Source organism: Coenobita brevimanus, chromosome 5 (genome assembly GCF_032717465.1).
Source record: "Coenobita brevimanus isolate Jiangsu-jjx chromosome 5, ASM3271746v2, whole genome shotgun sequence".
NCBI lineage: Eukaryota > Metazoa > Arthropoda > Malacostraca > Decapoda > Coenobitidae > Coenobita > Coenobita brevimanus.
In genome coordinates, this window is record NC_136958.1 from 42,231,383 (window position 1) to 42,252,171 (window position 20,789).

At 43.3% G+C, this 20,789-nt stretch overlaps 1 protein-coding gene across 1 annotated transcript in view; it reads right to left on the reverse strand.

The window, feature by feature from the left end:
* Nucleotides 1-839: 839 nt before the first annotated feature.
* LOC145399005 (protein O-linked-mannose beta-1,2-N-acetylglucosaminyltransferase 1-like) overlaps nt 840-20,789 on the reverse strand; it is an 87,884-nt gene continuing 67,934 nt past the window's right edge. Inside the window, exon 15 of the mRNA XM_080271737.1 lies at nt 840-1,017. Within this exon, the coding sequence (XP_080127863.1) occupies nt 840-1,017 (178 nt within the window). The remainder of the gene's footprint in view (nt 1,018-20,789) is intronic.

Sequence of the window (20,789 nt, forward strand, 5' to 3'; positions counted from 1 at the left end):
AGGAAATGGAAGGAGGAGGTTAAGGCTCTCTCTCTCTCTCATCCCTTTAGTAACCTTCTGAACGCTGTATGGGGAGGTTATCAAGGGCGAGGCAAGACGGGAGTGAGGGGTATTTTGCGAGGCGTGGGTAATACTGTAGGACACGGAGGTAGGGCGGGCAGGGTGGGATGGTGTCTAAATGCCGTAGCTCGTCATCCCTATTCCCACGGCCTCTGTACCAACTCGTGTTTACATGAAATTCGATGAACCTTAGTTAAGAGGCAGGAATTTTAATCTCTCTTGTTACTAGTCAAATCGATCTTCTAGTCTAAATACACTACGAGTGTCCATAACTGAGCTGAAGGGGTTAGGGATCTTTGTCAGGTGAGAACATAACGACTCTACTGTGGGGCCTGTATTCTCACTGGATATGGAAGCTCCCTAACACCTCTTCCTAAGCATTTATTTGGCTTATTACACCAAACTATCCTCTTCTGTAATATATAATTCCTTCAAATATCGCCATACTCTGCATTACGTACGAGCCTAGGTATTCTGATTATTTTGCTGCCCCATCAAAACTTGACAAAAGGATGTATGAAATATTTGTTAGATTTGATAGTAGACGCACTCAATCTTATGGTTATTTTTCTACTCTGCCTGAAGGAGACTTGGAATCTTCGTCAGGTTGATACAAAGACGCAATAGGTCCGTCGATTCTTCTTCCCCATCAGGAGCCTGCCAAAAGTATGTCGTCGTACGGAGAGGTTAGGGAGACGTTATGCATGGTTAAAGGAGGTTAGGATTATTCTTCAGGTTGGAAGAAATAAACTGGGTCCTATGTTTATTTTTGTACCCCCTCAGGAGCCTGCCATGATTATATTGTCTAGGGAGAGGTCAGGGGGCCGTGATGGGTGTCTTGCCAGGCGTCGGTTGGTCTTCATGAAGGTGAGGTCCCACGCGTCCCTCGCCTTCTCAGCACGACGTAGCTCAGCACGGGTCGGCTTGTACACCAGCTGTCCGTGGGGGTTGAGTGTGCTGGAAGGGAAAGTAGGGGTTACGGCAATGTTATCAGTACTTAGAACCCGATTCTAAGTGGCTTTCAAGACTGTATGACACCTCTTTGTGATTTATTCTGCATGTTACGCCTCAGTTTGTTAAGGATGCAAACTATGTCTATATTATAATGACACAGACAACATAAAATAATATGCTAAGCTGTAATATGCATTACAAATCGCTAAAGGAGAGTTGCTACGAAGCCTCTTATGCCACCTTCACAACGACCAGAGTACGGGAAAGTGCAGGTAAGCCTTTAATTTACGAGAGCCAACTTCATAACAGTTATCAGAATAGAATTTTGTCAGTCTCCATTCACCTTTTCCAGACGCAATTAACAACGAGGTATAAAGATCATCTTTGACACTTATCATTGTGTTTCAAGAATGATTTTAAAAACTCTCGAGTTTGCATTCTCTTTCGCGAGATCAAGCTGAATAATACCGACCTTAGTGGATGGTGATAAGTGGTGACAACCATCATCCACTCACCTGATGTAGTGCTGCCTACATCATCCTTCATCGTCATCATCCTTTTTTCTGTGTCTGCCCTCCACTCTTCCTATTCCTCCTGTCCTTCTTGTCATCTATGATCACTCTTCTCTCCACATCAGGTAGCCCTACATTGAGTTGCAAGCCAAATGGTTTCCTGTAATCCAGGAAACCATTCACAACGCTGAATGGTAACCATATAACTAAATAGCGGGATGACGTGGATAGAAACGCCAGAGCGGTGTCCATCCGGGAACCAAACTTCCACACTCTTCGCCCCTCACTGTTGCTAGGTGCTGTCTGTCGCAAGGAAATATCGGTTAACTGCACGGGATAGCCCTGTAGGGGGTTTCCTTGCCTGCGGTTGATGGGTCTGTTCGATCAGACAGACCAGGGTTTCTCAACAATAATAAAGGCCCTGGAATCCGGTGATGTCCTTTAATGGTTTATTCTCCGGATGATGGTGTTCAGCTCAAGAAAATGCTTTATTGAAGTGGTGGGGTTATGTGCCACCTTCAGTAAGTTCTTTATTATTATTCTCTTGCCCTGAATAAAATCGTCTAATAAGAGCAAGAATAAAGAAAATGACAAGTTCGGGCTGACAGGGTTAGAAAAAAAAATTGTGTTGACTAAGTTGTCTATGATAAAAATATGATTTCCCATAATTCATGTATTAATCTACCGACTGAGTCTCAGGCGTGTGCAAGCCGTCCACTACAACACACAAAATATATATACATACACTTAGGATTCATACCATCTAAATAAATTATGCTGATGCTAATCTGAACGCATTGTTAAGGGCACTCAGGGACAGAAAAACAACAGTATTCGAAAAGCTGAGCGCAACAGATTTACGAATGACCACTATCGTCTTGGCTATTTCTGCATTACTCGTTCTGTACATCGGATAATGTCTGTACTGTCGTCTTATATTATGCTGGTGGAGATATGTCAGGCGATTCCAGTGCTCTTATGGGATAATGGTGTTGTCATATACGTGCTGTCATGTATTGTGAGTGCAGCAGTGTCATGCTACCGTTGTTATGACATTTCATGTGATCCCACTGCTGTCATGTCCTATCGTCGTGTCAATCCTGTCATATTTAACACTAGTTAAATACTTTACTAATACAGATATTATTATAATACTTTACAAGAGTCAATAACTTAAGAATAAAAGAAGCAATACTCAGGACCCCCATCAGAAAAAAATCCTGGGGCACCTCTGATTGGCAGTGCTAGGTGTCCTACTTAGGAGTGTAAGAAACTGTCCGTCGTGCAGGTCAAGGGTGGAAATTGACGATGAGAAAGGACTGAGCCTTGAGGAGAACAAGTGTGGAGTGTTCTGAATTTGGATACTTGAGTTTGCCTGGCATTTCTTTTTCATTGCCATGCGTGTTTGTGTTCAGGACTTTATTTTATTATGATGTGTTTCGGTACTGTTCTAAAAGCTCTGTGTACAGTTTATTACTTGTTGTTAGCGTTTTTCTTAGTCTGACAAGTTTCTGTTGAATCCACTAAAGAATAAACAAAACGACTGTGTTTTGAAAAGCTTGTATCCCGCCACAGTTCCCCTCTGACCTGTGCAGTCTGGGGTTGTTCGTACGTGAAGAGGTCGATTCTTTGAGGTCGAAATCCATATTAAAATTCAAAGAAATGTTAGAGGTGATATTTTCAAGGATAAATTTTCCTAATATTTTTTGAATGGTGTGCAGAGCAGAAATACTGCCATGTATCTTGATGGACGATTGGGTGGCGTCCTGGTTTCGATATTAGGACGATGATTGTTTTCACCCAAATGCCAGATATTTGGCTGCGAGTCCAAGAAATGTAAAAAAATTCCAGGTAGTTTATTTATGATCGTGTGGGCTGGAGATTTTAGGTGAATGTTTGTACTCTGGCCTTGTGCAGCTTTGGAACTTTCGGAATTTCTGTCATTTGTTGGACTCTCTGCGAGGAGAATAGGAAGGGTGTTTGTGTGCTCTCGTTAATGTTTCTGGGGCTGTGGGGACTGCTTATGTTGTGGTGTGCATTGTGGCTAATAGGTATGGTTCCGTCATTGCTCCTTATGGTTTCATGGGCATGTGTAAGAGGTAGGTTTTAGATATATGGGCATTTTTCGTCCTCCCAAAAGTTGCTGTTGTTTGTCCTGCCATTTGGTTCTTCATAAAGTGTTCTGTATTATTGTGTGAGGGCTTGGACGAATTTGTAATGGTTTTGCTTAGTGCATCTGCGATTTCAATTTGATCTTAGGTGTTTAGTGTTGGTCTGTTTCTTTCCTAGAATAGCCATTTTGCAGGGGAGAGAAGGGAGGCTTATTTGCGTGTGCTTTTCTTTTTCCGAATAGGAGTGTAGGATTTGTTTTTCTGCTGACGGCGGTGCATGTTTCGGCAGTAGATGTGAGAGAATTCTGGTATATCCCAGTGCTTGTCAATAATGTCGAGCGTTATCTCCCCCCCTGTGGCGGGGGGGACACAACCTGGCCGCACTATGGGGTGGTACTACTACTCTGTGGCCAGGTTGTGTTAGGAAGAATACTGCCACCGTATTCCCTGCGTGTCGTAAAAGGCGATTAAAAGGGGCGGGGTGAGGGGACTAGGGACCCCCTCCTCTGTTTTTTAGTTCCTAAAAAGAGACAGGCCAGAGAAAGGGATGGGGGATGGAGTTATCCCCGTACCCTGAAGATTGGGTCTATGAATGTCCGTGGATGTAGTACGATTGAGGCTAAAAGGGAGGAGATTGGGAGAATGTTTGTGAGAAGAAAGTTGGATGTGTTAGCTTTGAGTGAAACGAAGATGAAAGGGAAGGGGGAGTCTATGTTTGGAAGTGTGAATGGAAGATTGTCAGGTGTTGATAGAGGAAGGGCAAGAGAAGGTGTGGCCTTGTTAGTGAGTCCGGAAGTACAGCAATGTGTGATTGAATGGAAGGAGGTGTTATCGAGACTGATGTGGGTGAAAGCGAAATTTGAACGTGAGTTGTGGGTGTTTGTGAGTGCATATGGGCCTGGTAGTGAAAGGGATGAACAAGAGAGGGAGTCTTTCTGGAATGATGTTGATGAGTGTCTGCAGAGTTTTGGAGCGAATGTGAATGTGGTAATGATGGGAGATCTGAATGCTAGAGTGGGAAATGTAGCAGTTGAAGGCGTAGTTGGTATGCATGGTGTGCCTGGAAGAAATGAAAATGGGGAACGAATGATAGCGATGTGTGTTGAGCGAGAGATGGTGATTGGGAATACGCTGTTTGAGAAGAAAGATATTTATAAGTATACATGGGTGAGACAGGAGGGTGGAAGGGTTGTTGATAGAGCTTTGATGGACTATGTGGTTGTGTCTAGGAATGTAATAGGAAGATTGTTGGATGTGAGAGTTCTGAGAGGGGAGGGTGGAGGTATGTCTGACCACTACCTGGTGGAGGGAAAGTTAAGAGTAGGTAAGAGATGGGTGAGAGCTAGGAGGGTTAGGTGTGGCAGGGAGGTTTTGAAAATGAGTGAGTTAGATAAAAGAGAAAAAAAGATAGAGTATCAGGAGAAATTGAAAGATGAGTGGAACGCAGTGAAAGATCGGGAAAATGGCAGCGTGGAGGAGGAATGGCAGTTGTTTAAGAGTGCTGTGGTGGGGCATGCAGAAGAGGTGTGTGGTGTGAGACGTGTGGGTGGTGGTGTAAGAAAAGGAAGTGAATGGTGGTGCGAGGAAGTAAGTATGGCTGTGGCTGAGAAGAGACATGCATATGAAGTGTGGCTGCAGAGGAAGGATGAGATGTCATATGAAAGGTATAAGGACAAGAGGAATAGAGCGAGAAGGGCTGTGCGTGATGCTAAAGTGGCAGCAGATGAGAGGTGGGGTAGGCGGCTGACAGAGAATTTTCAACAGAATAAGAAAATGTTTTGGCAGGAGGTGAAAAGGGTGCGAAAGGGAGAGTCTGGGAAGGAAGAACGAGTAAAAGCAGAGGATGGAAGGATGTTAACTGAGGTGGATGTAGTAAGGAAGAGATGGGCAGAATATTTTGAAAGATTGTTAAATGTAGAGGAGGAAAGGGTGGCTGAGATTGGGGTGGATGGAACAATCAATCAATCAATCAATCATTTCCTGTGGCACCCTCGGGGATGCATAGGGCCTCGATGAACTCACACCACCACATCCTATCTTGTGCTAACTCCTCAAGATCTCCCCAACACTCATCTCCAGCTTCCCGTTTCATTGTCCTCACCCACGTCTCTTTTGGCCTTCCTCTACCTCTCCTACCAAGTGCCACCCACCCTGGTGTACCTCGTACTATTCCCTGTCTCCTATACACATGTCCTAGCCACTTCCATCGTGAGAACCTAACATATTCATCGACCGGCTGCACTCCCGTTATTTCTTTAATTCTACTATTTGGTATCCTTTCCCACCACTTAACTCCTAATATTCTTCTAAGTGCTTTGTTTTCAAACACCAAGAATTTATTTTCCATAGTCACTGTGCTGTACCAAGACTCGTGTCCATAAATTAAGATACTCCTAACCATTACCTAATAAAGTTTGATTTTTGTGTGCACAGAAAAATTGTTACTATTCCAAATATTTTTAAGCATTCCCATTGCCTGATTAGCCTTCTTTAACCTTTCCTCGAATTCAAAGTTCAAAGAACCATCCTTGGCTAAATAAGTACCTAAATATTTAAACCTATCAACTTCCTTTACAACCATACCTCCAATTACACATTCCTGCGCATTTTCCATATTCATATTGATTATTTCAGTTTTTCCACAATTAATAACCAAACCCACCTTGCGACCTTCACTCACCAAACAGTCCAACACTCTCTGCATCTCTTCTGGCCCATCACAAATCAAAACTATATCATCTGCATAATCTAAATCCAAAAGTTTCCTGTTCTCTCCCCAAAGTATACCTGCACCGGTTTCTGTTCCAACGCGTTTCATAATGTAATCAATGACCAATATAAATAGTAAAGGCGATAGAACACCACCTTGAATTACTCCGGACTTGACTTCAAACGATGGAACGGTGCAAGGAATAAATGTGTTGGGAGAGTTTAATGATTCTTTGATCACAAAGGAGGAAGTGGAGAAGGCAGTAAAGGAGATGAAAACAGGGAAAGCTGCAGGTATGGATGGGTGTGCTGTGGAATGCCTGAAGAGTGGTGGAGTGACTATTGTTGACTGGTTAGTAAGATTGTTGAATGTGTGCTTTGAGAAAGGTATGGTGCCAATTGACTGGGCAAGTGCTTGTGTGGTCCCGTTGTATAAAGGCAAGGGTGATAAGTATGAATGTACTAGCTTTAGGGGTATAAGTCTGTTGAGTGTTGTAGGTAAGGTGCATGGTAGAGTGTTAATTATGAGAGTTAGAGAGGGTACAGAGGGAGTGATTGGTGATGAGCAGTGTGGCTTTAGGAGAGGGAGGGGATGCGTTGATCAGGTGTTTGCTGTGAGACAAGTGAAAAGTATTTAGCGAAAGGCAAGGATGTGTTTTGGGCATTTATGGATTTAGAGAAAGCGTATGATAGAATTGATAGGGAGGCTTTGTGGACTGTTTTAAGATTGTATGGACTTGATGGTAGGTTACTAAAAGGGGTGAAAAGTTTTTATGTAAATAGTAGAGCGTGTGTAAGAGTGGGAAATGCTGTGAGTGATTGGTTTCCCGTGAGAGTGGGGCTGCGACAGGGATGTGTGATGTCGCCTTGGTTGTTAAATATTTACATGGATGGTGTTGTAAGGGAGGTGAATGCAAGAGTTTTAGGTGGAGGTCTGAGTCTGGTGAATGTTGATGGTGGAGAGTGGAATCTGAAGCAGCTGCTGTTTGCAGATGATACTGCACTGGTGATTGATTCAGAGAAGAGATTGAGACAGTTGGTAGAGGAGTTTGGAAGGGTGTGTGAAAGGAGGAAATCGAAAGTAAATGAGAATAAGAGTAAAGTGATGAAGTGTAAGAGGTTGATAGATGATAGGGGGATGAATATAGTTCTGAATGGTGAGTTGCTTGAGGAGGTAGATTGTTTTAAATATCTAGGGTCACATGTTGCTGTGGATGGAAGAATAGATGCAGAAGTGAAGTTTAGAATAAATGAAGTAGGAAAGGTGCTGGGAGGAATGAAAAAAGTGTTTAAATGTCGTTCGCTTAGAATGGATGTAAAGAGAAGGCTGTATGAGGGTGTTGTGGTACCGACTGCGTTATATGGGGCTGAAATATGGAATATGGGTGTAGCAGAGAGGAAAAGTTTGAATGTAATGGAGATGAGGTGTCTGAGGAGTATGTGTGGAGTGACGCGTATGGATCGGGTGCGAAATGATGAAGTGCGAAGGAGAACTGGAGTTGTTTGGGAGATGGCTGGTAGAGTTGAGCAGAGGGTGTTGCGATGGTTTGGGCATATGGAGAGAATGGATAATGAGCGATTGGTGAAAAAGATAACTAGATCTGATGTAAGAGGTGTAAGGTTGAGAGGAAGACCACGAGTAGGATGGATGGACAGTGTGAAGAGAGCGCTGGATGCAAGAGGGATGTCTGCTGAGCAAGGAAGAGTGGCTGTGCGTGACAGAAATAAATGGAGAGAAATTGTGAATGAATAAGTGATGACGCAGCCCTGAGGGGATATTCTCCCGCATTTTGTTCTGATCAGCTAGTCAGGTCAGGTGCGGGTAAGGGGATGGGTCTGTTATGATGTGGCAGGGGTAAACCGGTTCTGCTGTCGGGCCCTGCTGCGGATGTCACTGATTGCATTGCGCAGTTGACCCTTGTGCGGTGTGGTGCGGTGAGGATCTGTCCGTTCCCCCCTTTGGGGCTAAGATGCGAATGAATGTGTTTGAATGGATGAGTAAATGGGGAGTGTGTCATCCTGTATCGGCTACCTCCCTTTCCTTGGGGGAAGCAGCCTAGGTATATAGACAGTTAGAGTTATCTCCGCCCAGGTTACCTTCTTGAGCTTCGTGCTGTGTTTTTCTGGCATTGGCTGGGTCTGTTGATAGTGTAGGATAAGGTCTAGTGAAAAGTCGTGCACTGTCGTCAAATGGTTTAAGTCATAAGTGAAGGCATTAAGTAAGGTCCAGGAAGGTACCTGCAGCATCAGTTTGTAAGGTCACCCAGCACCGGCAACCATGATACGCCTTTTCTCCTCCTTCACTTTCCTTATAGCCCAGGCGTGCCAAGGGATCCTGATGACGGGCACTCGACACAGCCAGGATTCAGGCGGTAGAGGGGGAGGTGGCAGCGGCTCCAGGAAATAACCCGCCATTCGACCAAGGACGGGAGTGCTGCGCAACGCTATGGCAAAGCGGTGCTGACGGGCGTGTACGGCCTCAAGTTCTGTTACGGCTCGGTGGTAACTGCGGCTGAGGAGGCTGTCAAATGTCACCAAACCAGCTAAACAACACAGAACCAGACCCACCACCACCCAACGCCGCGACGCCAAACCCCTCCATATTCCCCAGTCACTGTGTCCTCGGTGGCGTCCTCTATGGGGTTCCTTCCATCCAGTGAAACCGTACCCCTGGGCTGCAAGTACTGTTATATCTTGTCCTGGTGAGGTGGTGGCAGGTGGAAAGGGAGGTGGGACGGAAACATATGGAGAAGAAGAAGCAGGTGAGACAGATGGAGAAGACACAGGTGAGACAGATGGAGAAGATACAGGTGAGATTGAGGGAGGAGAAGAAATTGATGGGACAGATGGAGGAGGAGAAACAGGTGAGACAGATGGAGAAGACACAGGTGAGACAGATGGAGGAAAAGAAACAGGTGAAGGAGATGGAGGAGAAGAAATGGGTGAGACAGAAGGAGAGACAGGGACAGGTGTGACAAGAGGAGAAGGAGAGAAAAATTCCATGGAAGGCACAGAAACGACAGGTATGATGAAAGGAAAGGGAGGAGATATAGAACTATCAAAGTTGGTTGTAGACAAGATTATGGCAGTATCGGGTGTAGGTGAACCAGAAAGGTGTGCAGCTGAGGAGGGTGAGTAGGCAGTTTCCATCTCATAGTCGGGAAATCGGTTTGTCGGATGGTGAGTACGAAGTGGTGGGAACTGGTTCGGGATGTCATTTTTTAAGGTACTCCTTTGCAGCGGCTTAAACACTTGATAAATCAGGTGATTCCCAGAAATAATGGCGTCGTCTTCCTCCTCCTTTCCTGCATACTCTACACTCTTAGCCCAGGTTTTGCCTCGCTGCCGAACTTTTACTCGCAGCGTAACTGGGGCGGGACAGGGGAAGTATAGAACAGGCGGATCCGCAAATTCATAGCCCAAATGCAGATCATCCTCGTTGTACCACACCTCTTTTCTCCCGAACGCACCTCGTCTTCTCTTAGTACCCAGTGAGTGGCTGGCAGCGTAGTAGGTGCAATCACAACAGTAAAACAACTTAGCTTTCTTTAAAATTGAAAGTTTTACGTGGGTGGGAAGGCCTTTATCTGGGCTGAGAACATTTCTAATCCTGAACACGCGTATACAAATCGGACTCATTTTTGTATTCTGTATTTATGGAGCACGGAGTACCTCACTCAACGACGCTTGGTCTCACACTGAAAGATGAACTGAGCAGGAGTCCTAAAGTACTATTCCGTTTTCTATAAGTGGGTCAAAATATTTTTTTTTTTCCAGAAATCCTTTTTCTATGAAGGGGCTAAAATATTTTATTTCTCGAGCCTAAACCTTTTAGTCCTTTCATAGAACACGGAATTGTAGATAATAATGAAAAAAAAAAAAAATAACCCAGTTGTATTGCTAATAATATCGTTGACCCTTCGTGAAAATATGCATAGGGAAAAAAATAAAAGTAGCCTTATTAACACTGGTGAGAACAACTGTGGAAACTGTGTATTAAAAAGAAGTTAGATGTGTTTAAAGATGATAGTAAATCTACTGTATTGAGGGGGTGATAGTGATATGCTGAAGGTGCTGACCGTAGTCGTGGTTTGTGAATAGTGAAGACGTAGCTAGAGGGGAAAAAAAAAAGAAAAAAATTAGGATTACAGAGAAAATACCTTAGCAGTGAGTAACACCGTTGTGAGATAATTATGTGGGCGACGGACAGCACTAATGATGAGAGTGACGAGATATAGGAAGAGGAAAATGATAGCAGTGAGGGTGATGATTATGGCTAATGACAGCTACTGTAATGAACACCAAAATCCTGGTCATTGTTCCCACGTAAGAGCCTACCAGGAGCTGTATTAGTGACGTCGAAAGGAGAGACGATATTATTGGTGATGACAGTGATGATAAAAAGATAATAGTGAAGATGATGGGAAAGATGGAATGAGCGGTCTGGCTTGAGAGGCTGAAGGAAGTGATAAAGTAAGACAGAGAAATAACAGATAAGCAGATAATGACAGTGGAAGGGATTGTAGCTGTGTTTGGTCAATAAAAATGTAATTACTGATAAACTTTGTAAGAAAGGTAGGCTATTAATGGAGGTCAAGAAGATCATTAGAGGGGATCATGTTAAGCATATTACAAGAACGATGATAACGATTGTGATGATGATGATATGCGTGACAGTGGTGGTGAAAATAAGGATAGTGAAGATATTGGAAAAAATATGATAAACAAAACAACGGCAAGTATGAAAACTGTAGATGTAGTGATGATGTATTACCTGACTCCCAGTTCCAATAGTGATGATGTATTTACCTGACTCCCAGTTCCAATAGTGATGATGTATTACCTGACTCCCAGTTCCAATAGTGATGATGTATTACCTGACTGCCAGTTCCAATAGTGATGATGTATTACCTGACTCCCAGTTCCAATAGTGATGATGTATTTACCTGACTCCCAGTTCCAATAGTGATGATGTATTTACCTGACTCCCAGTTCCAATAGTGATGATGTATTTACCTGAGTCCCAGTTCCAATAGTGATGATGTATTTACCTGAGTCCCAGTTCCAATAGTGATGTATTTACCTGAGTCCCAGTTCCAATAGTATCGTTAGTGATGATGTGTTTACCTGAATCCCAGTTCCAATGGTACCGTTAGTGATGATGAAAGGGGCTCTTAGTAGTTATGATGAAGTAATGGTAGTAATAATGGTGATGTTATAGTAGTGATGATTGTGATGATGATGTGTTTACCAGACTTCCAGTTCCAATGGTACCGTTAGTGATGATGATGGGAGCATTTAGTAGTCATGATGAAGTAATGATAGTAATAATGGTGATGATATAATAGTCATGATGATGATGATTATATAAGTGATGATAATGATGACGATGATGATGATGATATAACAGTGATGATGATGATGATGTTGATGATGATGATGTTAATAGGACATGAATAACAGTGATGCTGATGATGATGATGATTGGTAATGATGATCAGAGTAACGATGACAAAAAAATTAGCACAGATAGGAATAGTGATGATGAAGGAGTCAAAAGCACCCAGGATAATTATTCCATTAAAAACCAGTGACAGCCATTCCCATATTATCCCCCTTCGAGGCGTAGGGGCCCGAGGTTAGGCTTGTGTAGTGGTGAGGCTAAGTCCAAACCCGCTAAGATCGCTAAATATGCTTAAAAAAAAAAAACAAAAAGTAGTTGGATATCATATAATGCAAAAAATCACCAGAAAATCACCAGAGAAAAGAACGAAATTACTAAAAACATCTTAGAAACCGCCAAAATCTCCATTAACGCTAGAATTCTTGACACTGAACGTTAGAAAGTATCGCTAAATGGAAGGGACTATGTTTATATATCATGTAATGCCTTGATGGCATTACATGATAGAAAAGCTTTAGTTACGCCTTAATATCGAAATTATGCATGGCCGTTGCTCCGAGTGGGGTGTTCTGACCATTATACCACCATGTGCCTTGTTAGTGGTGATTGTAGTGATAGTGGTAATTGCAATGAGAGTGGTAGTTGTGATGACGGTGGTAATTGGGATGATAGTGGTAAATTGATGATGGTGGTAATTTGATGATAGGGGTGGTTGTTATGATAGATAATGGTAATTGTGATGATGGTTGTACTTTGATGATAGTGGTGATTGTGTTGATAGATAGTGAAAATTTGATGATAGTAGTAATTGTGATGACAGTCGTAGAGTAAATGCGATGACTGATATAATTGTGATTGGTATTGTAACTGTGGTGATGCATAGTCGTAAATGTGATATTAAAGGTCATTGTGATTATATTTTTTGGTCATTGTGATGATAGTGGTAATTGTGATGATAGTGGTAATTGTGATGATAATGGTAACTGTGATGATAATGGTAACTGTGATGATAGTAGTCATTGTGATGATAGTGGTAATTGTGATGATAATGGTAACTGTGATGATAATGGTAACTGTGATGATAGTGGTAACTGGGATGATAGTGGTAAATGTGATGACAGTGGTAATTGTGATGATAGTAGTGGCTGTTATGATAGACAGTGGTAATTGTGATGTTAGTGGTAATTTGATGATAGTGGTGATTGTGATGATAGATAGTGGAAATTTGATGATAGTGGTAATTGTGATGATAGGCGTATATGCGATGACTGATATAATTGTGATGGTTATGGTAACTGTGATATTAAAGGTAATTGTGATATTTTTTGGTCATTATGATGATAGTGGTAATTGTGATGACTGGTAATTGTGATGACAGTGGTAACTGTGATGACAGTGGTAATTGTGATGACAGTGGTAACTGTGATGATAATGGTAATTATGATGAAAGATAGAGGTTACTGTGATGATATATAGTGGTAATTGTTATATATTATGTTGTTACAATGATGATGTTGATAGTGGAACAATGATTAGTAGTTGTTGATGATGGTGATAAGAGTAAGACGATTTCGGTTGCTGTTGATGAACAGTGGAATATACTGTTTGTTGATAACAGTGATCGTAAATTTGTTGTTAACAGTGATGATAGTGACATTAGTAACTAGAAAGCACTCAAAGAGCGCATACCTCCCCCATTATCATTGCCATTAAAAAGGATCCGGTTCCGGATCCGTGGATATTGGATCCGGATCCAGATCCACTCAAAAATTTAATCAATTCATCTTGGTCCATGGCCCACCTCTCCACAAAACATCACTGAAACTCATTAGGAACTTTTGTAGATATTGTGCGTGAAACTTCGGATCCTGATCAGGATCCGACCCCAAATTTAATGACTTCTTCCTTGACCCATGGCCCACCCTTCCAAAAAATTTCATCAAAATCTGTTCGTAACGTTTTAGTAATCCTGCTTACAGACTGACAAACAAACCGACAAACAAACAAACAAACATTACTTCATTGACGGAGATAAAAATGAGAATACTCTCCGACAAGGAGAGTATGTTTTCACCCTTGTTTGTTTCTCTGTTTGTTTGTTTGCTTGTCTGTTAGGAGGATTACTCAAAAACTAAAAGAGAAATCTGGACCAAATTTGTTGGGTAGATAGCCCATGTCCCAGGGAGAAATCGATTAACTTTTGGGACCGATGTTTGTTAATCTGTTTGTTTGTTAGCAGGATTACTCAAAAACTAAGTGAGAGATTTGGACCAAATCTGGTGGGCAGATAGTCCATGTCCCAGGGAACAATCGCTTTATTTTTGGCTCCGATCCGGATCGTGTTACAGATTCTGGATCCGGAAAACAGTTTTTGCGAAACCCTAATCAATGAAGAGAAAATCTAACCCACTATGATTATTTATTATTATTTGGAAATTGCTTTGCCCTTGTCGGAGGGATGTGCTCCACTGACTGCCACTCTAATTGTTCACAGTGATGATGGTGATAATTGTAATATTGTGTTAGATGTTGACAGTGATGATGGTGATAATTGTAATATTGTGTTAGATGTTGATAGTGATGATGGTGATAATTGTAATATTGTGTTAGATGTTGACAGTGATGATGGTGATAATTGTAATATTGTGTTAGATGTTGATAGTGATGATGGTGATAATTGTAATATTGTGTTAGATGTTGATAGTGATGATGGTGATAATTGTAATATTGTGTTAGATGTTGATAGTGATGATGGTGATAATTGTAATATTGTGTTAGATGTTGACAGTGATGATGGTGGTAGTATAATGATGACAGTGATGGTAGTGATGATAGAAATAATAGTATCAATAAGTTACTTTTTGACAGTGATGATAATGGAAGTTAAATTATGCTGCTGGTAGTATTGAAAAGTGTGGTAAAATTCTGTTAGTTGTTGATAGTGATGATAGTAAAAATTGTTCATGTTGTTAGGGTGATTTTTTATTTTTTACTAAATGCGTCCGAATCTGGGCACAGACTTAGCCCGTTCTCTGAGATCCAGCAATCCTCTCACGTACCTCGCACCTCCGCATGTCACCACTTCCGCGCTTACACCATCCGTCCGTACTGAATACATGCTAAGGTTGTCTCATACAGGACTGATGTTCTTGTAATTGGAGGAGGTGATTTTACAAAGTATAGGCGGGTCTTTAGTTGACCAATAAAGTATATATTAACGTAACTGAGATCTTTTTAAAGTTTAAAAGGATCTCAATTACGTTTTCCAGATGATGGTGTTCAGCTCAAGAAATGCTTTGGCGAAGTGGTGGGGTTATGTGCCGCCTTCAGTAAGTTATTTATTATTATTCTCTTGCTCTAAATAAAATCGTCGATTGTGTCCCCCCCCCTGTGGAGGGGGGGGGGACACAATCTGGCCGCACTATGGGGTGGTACTACTACTCTGCGGCCAGGTTGTGTCAGGAAGAATACTGCCACCGTATTCCCTGCGTGTCGTAAAAGGCGACTAAAACGGGCGGGGTGAGGGGACTAGGGACACCCTCCTCTGTTTTTCTAGTTCCTAAAAAGAGACAGGCCAGAGAAAGGGATGGGGGATGGAGTTATCCCCGTACCCTGAAGATTGGGTCTATGAATGTGCGTGGATGTAGTACGATTGAGGCTAAAAGGGAGGAGATTGGGAGAATGTTTGTGAGAAGAAAGTTGGATGTCTTAGCTTTGAGTGAAACGAAGATGAAAGGGAAGGGGGAGTCTATGTTTGGAAGTGTGAATGGAAGATTGTCAGGTGTTGACAGAGGAAGGGCAAGAGAAGGTGTGGCCTTGTTAGTGGGTCCGGAAGTACAGCAATGTGTGATTGAATGGAAGGAGGTGTCATCGAGACTGATGTGGGTGAAAGCGAAAATTGAATGTGAGTTGTGGGTGTTTATGAGTGCATATGGGCCTGGTAGTGAAAGGGATGAAGAAGAGAGGAAGTCTTTCTGGAATGATTTTGATGAGTGTCTGTAGAGTTTTGGAGCGAATGTGAATGTGGTAATGATGGGAGATCTGAATGTTAGAGTGGAAAATGAAGCAGTTGAAGGTGTAGCTGGTATGCATGGTGTGCCTGGAAGAAATGAAAATTGGGAACGAATGATAGGGATGTGTGTTGAGCGAGATATGGTGACTGGACATACCCTGTTTGAGAAGAAAGATATTTATAAGTATACATGGGTGAGACAGGAGAGTGGAAGGGTTGTTGATAGAGCATTGATGGACTATGTGGTTGTGTCCAGGAATGTAATAGGAAGATTGTTGGATGTGAGAGTTCTGAGAGAGGAGGGTGGAGGTATGTCTGACCACTACCTGGTGGAGGGGAAGTTAAGAGTAGGTAAGAGATGGGTGAGAACTAGGAGAGTTAAGTGTGGCATGGAGGTTTTGAAAGTGAGTGAGTTGGGTAAAGGAGAGAAAATGAGAGAGTATCAGGAGAAATTGAAAGATGAGTGGAACGCAGTGAAAGATCGGGAAAATGGCAGTGTGGAGGAGGAATGGCAGTTGTTTAAGAGTGCTGTGGTGGGGCATGCGGAAGAGGTGTGTGGTGTGAGACGTGTGGGTGGTGGTGTAAGAAAAGGAAGTGAATGGTGGTGCAAGGAAGTAGGTATGGCTGTGGCTGATAAGAGACATGCATATGAAGTGTGGCTTCAGAGGAAAGATGAGGTGTCATATGAGAGGTATAAGGAAAAGAGGAAAAGGGCGAGAAGGGCTGTGCGTGATGCTAAAGTGGCAGCAGATGAGAGTTGGGGTAGGCGGTTGACTGAGAGTATTCAACAGAATAAGAAAATGTTTTGGAAGGAAGTGAAATGGGTGCGAAAGGGAGAGTCTGGGAAGGAAGCGCGAGTAAGAGCAGAGGATGGAAGGATGTTAACTGAGACGGATGCAGTAAGGAAGAGATGGGCAGAGTGTTTTGAAAGATTGTTAAATGTAGAGGAGGAAAGGGTGGCTAAGATTGTGGTGGATGGAAGGGTGCAAGGAATAAATGTGTTGGGTGAGATGAATGATTCTTTGATCACGAAGGAGGAAGTGCAGGAGGCAGTAAAGGAGATGAAAAAAGGGAAAGCTGCAGGTATGGATGGGTGTGCTGTGGAATGCCTGAAGGGTGGTGGAGCAACTATTGTTGACTGGTTAGTAAGATTGTTGAATGCGTGCTTTGTGAAAGGTATGGTGCAAGTTGACTGGGCAAGTGCTTGTGTGGTCCCTTTGTATAAAGGTAAGAGTGATAAGTATGAATGTACAGTAATAGCTTTAGGGGTGTAAGTCTGTTGAGTGTTGTAGGTAAGGTGTATGGTAGAGTGTTAATTAAGAGAGTTAGAGAGGGTACAGAGTGAGTGATTGGTGATGAGCAGTGTGGCTTTAGGAGAGGGATGGGATGCGTGGATCAGGTGTTTGCTGTGAGGCAAGTGTGTGAAAAGTATTTAGCGAAAGGCAAGGATGTGTTTTGGGCATTTATGGATTTAGAGAAAGCGTATGATAGAATTGATAGGGAGGCTTTGTGGACTATTTTAAGATTGTATGGACTTGATGGTAGGTTACTAAAAGGGGTGAAACGTTTTTATGTACATAGTAGAGCGTGTGTGTAAGAGTGGGAAATACCGTGAGTGATTGGTTTCCCGTGAAAGTGGGGCTGTGGCAGGGATGTGCGATGTCACCTTGGTTGTTTAATATTTATATGGATGGTGTTGTAAGGGAGGTGAATGCATGAGTTTTAGGTGGAGGTCTGAGTCTGGTGAATGTTGATGGTAGAGAGTGGAATCTGAAGCAGCCACCAGTGCAGATGATACTGCACTGGTGGCTGATTCAGAGGAGAGATTGAGACAGTTGGCAGAGGAGTTTGGAAGGGTGTATGAAAGGAGAAAATTGAAAATAAATAAGAATAGGAGTAAAGCGATAAAATGTACGAGGTCGGTAGATGGTAGGAGGAGGAATATAGCTTTGAATGGTGAGTTGTTTGAGGAGGTAGAGTGTTTTAAGTATTTAGGGTCACATGTAGCTGTGGATGGAAGAATAGATGCAGAAGTGAAGTTTAGAATGAATGACGTAGGAAAGGTGCTGGGAGGAATGAAAAAAATGTTTAGATGTCGTTCGCTTAGAATGGATGCAAAGAGAAGGCTGTATGAGGGTGTTGTGGTACCGAGTGCATTATATGGGGCTGAAACATGGAATATGGGTGTAGCAGAGAGAAAAAGTTTGAATGTAATGGAGATGAGGTGTCTGAGGAGTATGTGTGGAGTGCCGCGTATGGATCGGGTGCAAAATGATGAAGTGCGAAGGAGAACTGGAGTTGTTCGGGAGATGGCTGGTAGAGTTGAGCAGAGGGTGTTGTGATGGTTTGGGCATATGGAGAGAATGGATAATGAGCGATTGGTGAAAAAGATAACTAGATCTGATGTGAGAGGTGTAAGGTTGAGAGGAAGACCACGAATAGGATGGATGGACAGTGTGAAGAGAGCGCTGGATGCGAGAGGGATGTCTGCTGAGCAAGGAAGAGTGGCTGTGCGTGACAGAAATAAATGGAGAGAAATTGTGAATGAATAAGTGATGACGCAGCCCTGAGGGGATATTCTCCCGTATTTTGTTCTGATCAGTTAGTCAGGTCAGGTGCGGGTAAGGGGATGGGTCTGTTATGATGTGGCAGGGGTAAACCAGTTCTGCTGTCGGGCCCTGCTGCGGATGTCACTGATTGCATTGCGCAGTTGACCCTTGTGCGGTATGGTGCGGTGAGGATCTGTCCGTTCACCCCTTTGGGGCTAAGATGCGAATGAATGTGTTTGAATGGATGAGTAAATGGGGAGTGTGTCGTCCTGTCTCGGCTACCTCCCTTTCCTTGGGGGAAGCAGCCTAGGTATATAGATAGATAGAGTTATCTCCGCCCGGGTTACCTTCTTGAGCTTCGTGCTGTGTTTTTCTGGCATTGGCTGGGTCTGTTGATAGTGTAGGATAAGGTCTAGTGAAAAGTCGTGCACTGTCGTCAAATGGTTTAAGTCGTAAGTGAAGGCATTAAGTAAGGTCCAAGAAGGTACCTGCAGCATCAGTTTGTAAGGTCACCCAGCACCGGCAACCATGATACGCCTTTTCTCCTCCCTCACCTTTCTTATAGCCCAGGCGTGCCAAGGGATCCTGATGACGGGCACTCGACACAGCCAGGCTTCAGGCGGTAGAGGGGGAGGTGGCGGCGGCTTAAGGAAATAACCCGCCATTCGACCAAGGACAGGAGTGCTGTGCAACGCGATGGCAAAGCGGTGCTGACGGGCGTGTACGGCCTCAAGTTCTGTTACGGCTCGGTGGTAATTGCGGCTGAGGAGGCTGTCAAATGTCACCAAACCAGCTAAACAACACAGAACCAGACCCACCACCACCCAACGCCGCGACGCCAAACCCCTCCATATTCCCCAGTCACTGTGTCCTCGGTGGCGTCTTCTAAGGGGTTCCTTCCATCCAGTGAAACCGTACCCCTGGGCTGCAAGTACTGTTATATCTTGTCCTGGTGAGGTGGTGGCAGGTGGAAAGGGAGGTGGGACGGAAACATATGGAGAAGAAGAAGCAGGTGAGACAGATGGAGAAGACACAGGTGAGACAGATGGAGAAGATACAGGTGAGATTGAGGGAGGAGAAGAAATTGATGGGACAGATGGAGGAGGAGAAACAGGTGAGACAGATGGAGGAGAAACAGGTGAGACAGATGGAGAAGAAATTGGTGAGACAGATGGAGGAGAAGAAACAGGTGAAGGAGATGGAGGAGACGAAATGGGTGAGACAGGAGAGACAGGGACAGGTGTGACAAGAGGAGAAAGAGAGACAAATTCCATGGAAGGCACAGAAACGACAGGTATGATGAAAGGAAAGGGAGGAGATATAGAACTATCAAAGTTGGTTGTAGACAAGATTATGGCAGTATCGGGTGTAGGTGAACCAGAAAGGTGTGCAGCTGAGGGGGGTGAGTAGGCTGTTTCCATCTCATAGTCGGGAAATCGGTTCGTGGGATGGCGAGTACGAAGTGGTGGGAACTGGTTCGGGATGTCATTTTTTAAGGTACTCCTTTGCAATGGCTTAAACACTTGATAAATCAGGTGATTCCCAGAAATAATGGCGTCGTCTTCCTCCTCCTCTCCTGCATACTCTACACTCTTAGCCCAGGTTTTGCCTCGCTGCCGAACTTTTACTCGCAGCGTAACTGGGGCGGGACAGGGGAAGTATAGAACAGGCGGATCTGCAAATTCATAGCCCAAATGCAGATCATCCTCGTTATACCACACCTCTTTTCTCCCGAACGCGCCTCGTCTTCTCTTAGTACCCAGTGAGTGGCTGGCAGCGTAGTAGGTGCAATCACAACAGTAAAACAACTTAGTTTTCTTTAAAATTGAAAGTTTTACGTGGGTGGGAAGGCCTTTATCTGGGCTGAGAACATTTCTAATCCTGAACACGCGTATACAAATCGGACTCATTTTTGTATGCTGTATGTACGGAGCACGGAGTACCTCGCTCAACGACGCTTGGTCTTACTCTGAAAGATGAACTGAGCAGGAGTCCTAAAGTACTATTCAGTTTTCTGCGAATGGGTCAAAATATATTTTTTTCCAGAAATCCGTTTTCTATGAAGGGGCTAAAATATTTTTTTTCTCGAGCCTAAACCTTTTAGTCCTTTCATAGAACACGGAATTGTAGATAATAATGGAAAAAAGAATAGCCCAGTTGTATTGCTAATAATATCGTTGACCCTTCGTGAAAATATGCATAGGGGAAAAAAATAAAAGTAGCCTTATTAACACTGGTGAGAACAACTGTGGAAACTGTGTATTAAAAAGAAGTTAGATGTGTTTAAAGATGATAGTAAATCTATTGTATTGAGGGGGTGATAGTGATATGCTGAAGGTGCTGACCGTAGTCGTGCTTTGTGAATAGTGAAGACCTAGCTAGAGGGAAAAAAAAAAATTAGGATTACAGAGAAAATACCTTAGAAGTGAGTAACACCGTTGTGAGATAATTATGAGGGCGACAGACAGCACTAATGAT